The sequence below is a fragment of the Sarcophilus harrisii genome, chromosome 1 (genome assembly GCF_902635505.1).
Source record: "Sarcophilus harrisii chromosome 1, mSarHar1.11, whole genome shotgun sequence".
Lineage (NCBI taxonomy): Eukaryota > Metazoa > Chordata > Mammalia > Dasyuromorphia > Dasyuridae > Sarcophilus > Sarcophilus harrisii.
This window is the reverse complement of record NC_045426.1, coordinates 232,129,360-232,137,187: the sequence shown is the minus strand read 5'-3', so window position 1 is coordinate 232,137,187 and position 7,828 is coordinate 232,129,360. Positions and strand designations below refer to the sequence as shown.

At 42.7% G+C, this 7,828-nt stretch overlaps 1 protein-coding gene across 2 annotated transcripts in view; it reads right to left on the bottom strand.

Moving 5' to 3' along the window:
* Window positions 1–3,166: 3,166 nt before the first annotated feature.
* NT5M (5',3'-nucleotidase, mitochondrial) overlaps window positions 3,167–7,828 on the bottom strand; it is a 31,223-nt gene continuing 26,561 nt past the window's right edge. For both annotated transcript variants that reach the window (XM_023497472.2, XM_003761530.4), the window contains one exon: window positions 3,167–7,218. In XM_023497472.2, the coding sequence (XP_023353240.1) occupies window positions 7,055–7,218 (164 nt within the window). In that variant the 3' untranslated portion in view covers window positions 3,167–7,054. The remainder of the gene's footprint in view (window positions 7,219–7,828) is intronic.

Below are 7,828 nucleotides of genomic sequence, written 5' to 3'. Positions count from 1 at the left end.
CTCCAAATAATTATTAATCAGAAAAATGCAAATTAAGACAACTCTGAGATACCACTACACACCTGTCAGACTGGCTAGAATGACAGGGAAAGATAACGCGGAATGTTGGAGGGAATGTGGGAAAACAGGAACACTGATACATTGTTGGTGGAAGTGTGAATACAACCATTCTGGAGAGCAATTTGGAACTATGCCCAAAAAGTTATCAAACTGTGCATACCCTTTGATCCAGCAGGGCTTATATCCCAAAGAGATACTAAAGAAGGGAAAGGGACCTGTATGTGCAAGAATGTCTGTGTCAGGTCTCTTTGTAGTGGCCAGAAACTGAAAACTGAGTGGATGCCCATCAATTGGAGAATGGCTGAATAAATTGTGGTATATGAATGTTATGGAATATTATTGTTCTGTAAGAAATGACCAGCAGGACGAATACAGAGAGGCCTGGAGAGACTTACACGAACTGATGCTGAGTGAAATGAGCAGAACCAAGAGATCATTATATACTTTAACAATAATACCGTATGAGGATGTATTCTGAAGGAAGTGGATTTCCTTGACAAAGAGAAGATCTAACTCAGTTTCAATTAATCAAGGATGGACAGAAGCAGCTACACCCAAAGAAAAAACACTGGGAAATGAATGTAAACTGCTTGCATTTTTGTCTTTCTTCCCGGGTTATTTTTACCTTCTGAATCCAATTCTTCTTGTGCAACAAGAGAACTGTTCGGTTCTGCACACATATATTGTATCTAGGATACACTGTGACATATTTAAGGTTGTATAGGACTGCTTGCCATCTGGGGGAGAGGGTGAAGGGAAGGAGGGGAGAAGTTTGAACATTAGTGAGTGCAAGGGATAATGTTGTAAAAAAAATTACCCAGGCATGGGCTCTGTCAATAAAGTTACAATAAAAAAAAAAAAAAATGAACTTTCTAAAAAATAAAATTCCTGAGTAGCCTTGATCACAGCCTCTCTTTTCACTCCAATTGTAACACTTTTGGGGTTCAGTTTTCCCAAGTATAAAATGAGATTGGGAAAAAGGTCCCATCCAACTTTAAACCTATAATCCTCTGAATCTTTCCCCAAAATACTAATCCATCTTGATTTCTCTAATTTGTATTTATCCTTCTGCCTGAAAACTAAGGCCTTGAACTAAATTATCCATACTTAATTGGAGCTGTGATCTTATTAATGCTGGTATTATCTTTACTGGGGCAGATTTACATTCCACCCATACCTAATTCGTATAATTCTTGTCTATGTTCTCCCACAGTTCCCCTATCTTCCTAGAGACCTTCCTCCAGACCCTTTTACATATGAGAAAGCACTGCTGTACTTGAGCTGTCCATCTGTCATCACTCACTTCCATCTCTGATCACACTTTATGAAATTGGTATTTAATGTTCTCTTGGAGAGGTAATGGGGATAGAGTTGGCCATGGTCAAGAAGTCCTGAGTTCAAGTTCTACCTCTGACACATACTTCACAATCCCAGGCAAGTCTCAATCCCTCAGACAATTCTCTAATATGTTATAAAGAAGTTTCCCATCTTCATCGATAGAAAAAGTGATTCTTGGATTTCAGAAAAACCTGGAAAGATTTACAGGAACTGGTGCAAAGTGAGCAGAATCAGAACCTTGTGTGGTGATTGTCTGTGAATGACTTAGCTCCTCAGCAATACAAGGATCCAAGGCAGTTTCAAGAGACTCAAGATGAAAAATGTTAAAAAGAGAAAGCTGATGGAGTCTGAATGCAGATTGAAGCATATTATTTTTATTTTATTTTTTGTGGTTCTTTTGGCCTTTTTCTTCTTTCACATGGCTGAAATGAAAATGTGTTTTACATTATTGCATACATAGAACCATGCTTACCATTTTCAGGAGAAAAATTTGGAATTCAAAATTTTTAATGTTAAAAATCATCTTTACATGAAATTAAATACTATAAAAATAAATGTTAAAAGAAAAAGTGCCTCCCTTCTGGAGGCCATCCAAAGGGAACTCCCTATTTTGAATGGAAGGTTCAATCCACAAAAAAAAAAAAAAAAAAAAAAATTTAATCACTTTCTCTGCAGGCAGTGATTGCATCTCAACATTTATTCTGCATATAATCTAGCTCCAACATTTTTCTAGTCCTATTACAAGTCATTCCTTCACAACCACTCTATGGCCCAGTCCACCCTGGAGTGCATGGCATCTTTCCCTCCTATAATTCTCATCTCCTCTCTTAGACTCAGCTGAAGCACCACCTCCCAAGAGGCCTGTCCTGATGTCCCTAGTATCCTCCCTGAAAAGATTTTCTATTTATTTTTCTACATAGGTCATTTTCCACTAATAGAATTGATGCTTTAAAAAAAAAAAAAAAAAAAAAACTTTTTGAGGGCAGGGATTTTTGTCTCCCCCTCCTGTCATTTAGCACAGTATCCGACATCTTTAGATGGTGCTTAATTTTAAAAACTGAATTCCCCACAGAGCTGAATAATCAATACCTACCTGTTACGTGACTGCTCTGGTCCTTCTGATTGCCCTAAATTTGCACTTCCACCAGATCTGATCCCTGGCCTACAGCTCATGGGTGAGCAGTGCTGCCTTCAGTGTGGTAAGGGTACTGTTGTAATCCTCTTGATTTTTTATGAAGGGCAGAGGGAAGAAAGGAATTAGCCAAAGTAAAGCTCCAAGAATAGGTGAGTATGCTGTGATTGAGCAGCACAGTTTCCATCACCCTTTCTACTGCTATCAATACAGGATGGATTTTCCATTTCCTGTGCACATGACAGCTGCATATTCAAACTGAATTGTTGGTTCTTTTAACAGTCCCACCTGCCCTAACTCTGAACTACTAATCACTTAGCTGTTTAACCCAAAGGCAAATCACTTAGCCTCTGGCTCAGTTTGCTCTTTTGTAAAAAGTTATTAAACTAGATGAACACTCTACATCTAAATCCTAAATCTGCGCGTCCAGTTGTTTTTGAAAGCAAGAGGCCTCCGTTGCTCTCCTCTGATTCCCCAAGTATCAGGTTCAGCTTTCCAACTAACCAAATTTCACCCAAAATTGTGTGCACGGAAGTGGGGCAATGGGGAGGGGTTGTCAAAGTTGGTTACAAATTAAAGGCATGCATTTATCAAGTAGTCATTGTGTCATCTGGTTTTGTTGAACTCTGCTTTGTGGTTTAATATGGGGGGGGGGGGGAAGGCTAACAAGGTAGAGATGCGGGAAGGACATATTTGGAAATGTTTCTATTCAGTCGTGTCCAACTCTTCATGACCCCATTTGAGGTTTTTTTGGCAGAGATACTGTGGCTTGCCATTTCCTTTTCCAGCTTATTTTATAAGCTGAGGCAAGCAGGATTAAGTGACTGGCCCAGGCTCACCCAGAGCTGGGAATAGTCTGAAGATGGATACTTTCACCTCCAGAGGATGAATCCTCCTGACTTCAGGGCCAGCTCTCTCGCGCTCTCTCTCTCTCTCTCTCTCACCACTGTGCCACTCTGCTGCTCATGTTTGAAAATGTAAGCGATGTCAAAACATAAGGCATCCATACAACTTAAAGACAGGTGCATAATGGGTAACTAAAAAGTAATGTGACTGATTTAATACACCCACCCAATAACGGGCCCAAGGAAGCTGTGCTCACTCCAGGAGGGGGGGCTCTTTTTGACTTCAGAACCTGCTGCATCTTCTCTGAACTAGGACAGAGCGGGATGACAAATCTTTGCCTGTTGAGAACAGGTTTGACTTTGGATGCATTCTGGCTGGTTCCACAACCAGAGAGGAGGTGGAGAAGGAGCATCATCATTCATTATGGGATTGAGGAGGGAAAAGTGTAATCATAGCTTCCCTCCAAAAAAGGCCTCTCCGAAATTTCCGAGCAACAACCTCAATGAAATAAGCGCACAGGTTTTCACAGAAGCTTTAAGGAGATGATAACCATTGGGATGGTTAAGTTCTGGCATATTGATTTAAACCAGTTCCCCCCCCCCCCCCCCCCCCCCCCCGATATCAGGTTGATGGGAAGGTAGAGTTCCCCCTCTTGTCCAGAAGGTGGCAGTAATGGTACACATAAGATATTTAGCGTGGGGGGGGATGGAGGGGGGGAAATTCTGCCAGCCATCTGAAAACAGGAGACAAGCAATAGATCCATCACTGACAACGGAATGGCTCTTTCCTCCTTGACACAAATACAAGTTCCTTTTTATATTGTGCTTTACCCAAAGGGTTTTCTTCTCCACAATCCTGTGAGGTAGATAAGTGCAAGTATTATTCGTTTTACAGATGTCCAAAGATGAGGCTCAAAGAGGAGTCGTCAAGTCCAGGCCCAGCACCTTCAATGCCCTTCCCACAGGACTGATCAGAGCTTTGCCTATGTGGCTGATGCGTTGTCTCTATCTAAACTGATAATAAACACCTTCTCCAGGTGCCTCCCATCTACCCTGTGTGTAGAGGTTTCCCCCACCAGGATAAAAACTCCAAGGACAGACACTGCGTTTGTTTTTTCTTTGTATTCCCAATGCTTGTTGCAGTGCCTAACACCGGGTAAGTGTTTAACGTTTGCTGAGTCACTAAGGAGGACCTAGATCTCGCTAGATTGACCTCTGGGGGAAGGGAGTGAGTCTGGGAGAAGATAAAAAGGGAGGAGAGCAAACTAGTTCCAACAGGAGGTGGTGTGGTGCCTCGGTAATTGCAACAGGAGGAAAGAGACCAGATTGTCCTTGGGCCTGTTCCTCATCTGTTACATTAGGGGGCTGAGACTAAATTATCCTAGAGTTCCTTCCAGCACTCAGATTCTGGGATAATTTGATCTGTGAAACCAACCATCTCTCCTCCTCCATCCTTCATCTGTCACTAGTTGCTATACAGCTGGTACTATTTCTTCCTTACAAATCTACAAATGAATGGAGGCATAAAAGTTTATCTTGAGTTAATAGTCTTGGTCTGGGAATTCTCAAGATCACCAATTTCCTCATAGAAGTGTTTTTGGAGAATAAAAGCAATTCTGCTCTAGAAAATAATCCTCTTTCCCAGTTCTTATTCTCAGACCTACATGTGTGTGAGTGCTAGGATATTCAGAAGAACAATGGCTGTTCCCTGTAGGCACTCCCTTGGGGATAGGAATCATCTCTAGTTACAGCTTTCTTCTGGAGCCAGCTAAGTAACACTTGCACTTACCAGCAGCCTTCTCCCAACTGGGATCCTATGATTCTAAAACCTCATCAGAAGTTCCAGGTAAAGAGGGATGATAATTTTCAGCTTTTGAGGGGATAAGATCCTGGGATATCTTGGTTCAGCTCTTACTAAACATACAGCAATAGAGGATTCTTTTCCTGGAGAAAGGGTGGTGTGGTATAGTAAGGACCAAGGAAGGGGATGAACTTTCCATCTGGTTCCCTGATTCTTCCCAAGAAGCTCAATGCTCTTCCTTTTGGGAGAAGGCTCAGAATCCAAATTCAGTGTTACTATCCTTCTGTAATCACTTCTCAAATCTTTCCTAAGGGTTTACAGGAACATTTTCTTGGCAATAGGATGATGCCCCAAAAGAGATCCTGATTTTTGTAAAGGGTAAAATAAGGGTAAAGGTAAGGGTAGCTGAAAGGCACTTGAGAGAGATAACAGCTGGGGAAAGGAATAGAATAAGAAGCTATTTATGATAATAAAGAAGAAAGAGGGTCAGGCTATTCACTCATTTTCACTGAGGTGGGATGAGGGATCACCAGTAGGGCCAAAGGGAAGGTGGTATAAGCTGTCTAGGAGAAGGAGTTGGGGGTGGGTGGAGGGCTCCAAGAGAGTGGGGCCAATTTCCAGTCTGCTTCTGTCCACCTGCACTCCCAAGGCAAGCAGGAAAGAGGACCACTTGATATTACAGAAGAGCCAACATGAAGGCCTGATGGATTCCTGAAGCTTCCCTGACACATACAAACTCATCCAGTCTGCATCTACATCAGTGTTATCCTCATCAAAGCAGTGAGATGGAAGGGATGAGTGGGGACAGTAATGGAGATGGAGCAGAGAGTCTTCCTGGAACCAGGAAAAACAGGTCAGGGTATGGTTAGAGCTTCAAACCTACTAGCCTCAGAAAATCAGATATCTGAGGACTTCCCTATAATGCCAACAGCCTCCAAGCACAGGTTGCTTCAAGGCCAGATCATGAGACCAGAGTAAAAAGGTCCCAAGTTTCACATCTTAGATAGGGCAAGAGACAGGCAGATCCCACTGTAAGACCTGTATTGTCTCCCAAGACCCACCATCTCTCTAACCTCCAAACAGGCAAAATGAAGAAACACTAAGAATACATCTTGACCCCAAAGTCATTAGGAATAGGATAGAGATCTAAATAGAATAGAATCTGGAGACTGAGAAGACCGTACCTATCGACACCTATCTGGGGACGAACCTATTACAGGAAGGGGTGAGGGACAACTCGCCATTCATTGTTAACCCATTACTCTGTCTCATCCCCCTCCCACCCAGATCTCAGCCACAAAAACCCACTAGCTTAAAAATTTGATTTGTTGGGCCTTTATGGATACATCATATTCTCTTTGAGCAAATTATAAGGTTATAGTCTACACTGGCTTGAACAACCTCAAGGGTGGGGCAAGAGGAGGGGCAGATTTTTGTTCAAATGACAAACCTCTATTCAAATGACAGAACTTTGTCTTAGATAATAATTTCTGGAGAGAATGGCCTTAAATTCTGCCACTGAACACCAAAAGGCAAGAGTCAACTTCCCTTCTTGACATAGGGTAAAAGTCTGTTTGTCTTTTAAAAGCCCAACTAGGACAGTGGGGAAGGAGACGTGCACAAAGAGGTCCTGGACCCAACAAGTGCTACTACAGTGGTAGCCAGAGACTTACTGAGCCAGTCTCCTTTCATTTCCAAGCCTGGGACGGGTAATTTAGAGCTACTTCCTCTCCTATGAGAAAGCTCCAAGCTCCAGTTCTTCCTAGTAAGGTCACAAAGGAAGCTACTCACCCTCCTCTTCCCTCCTTGATTTTCCCCACCCCACCCCACCAGGGCTAGGACATCTTCCACATCCTAGAGAAGCAGGTGCCTGTCCCTTTAAGGAGGGAGAACCCAGTGTGAGCAGGAGCGCTTGCTATCCAGGATTGCCTTCCAATCATCCGTCCATGAGTGCAACCTCCTTTTGGGTGGCTGCAGTTGGAGGTGTCTATTGTGGCAGGCGGTGAAGAGGATGTGCTCCCAGCTGGGGTTTGGCTCAGCCCCTGGAGAGAGGAAGAAGGAGCTTGGTGAGGGGCCCTAGGGCTGTGCCCAAGGATCCCTGTAGTCGGGCAATTTGATGGCCATCCCATCACCCAATATATACCACAGTCAGTTCACTGATCTTTCCTTCCTATGAACAAGTCTATAGCACTTGATTATATACAGCTGTTTACTGCTGTCTTGCAGAAACTTGGGATATGGGTGTTTAAATCTCTCTAGGAATCATCTAGGTCAGGGCTTCTTAACCTGAGGTTTTAACCCTCTTGGGAGCCAGGAAATGTATTTCCAGAGGTCTGTAAACATAGATAGTGGGGGAGGGGGGAGAATCTTTATTTTCATTAACCACTAAATGAAATTTAATGGATCCTTCAATTTCTTCAAAACATCATTCTAAGAAGGGGTCTACAGGCTTCACTAAGCTGTGGCCCAAAATAGGATGAGGAACCCCACTTATTTTACTGATAAATAAAGACCTAGAAGGGTTAAATGATTTGTTCAAGGTCACAGAATAACCAAGTCCAAGTGTCCTCTCTACTAATTCAGTTCTTTCTATTATCTTACACGGAATTTGTGTTGTCTTCCTACTAAGATCATAGTTCCTAGAATTTGGAC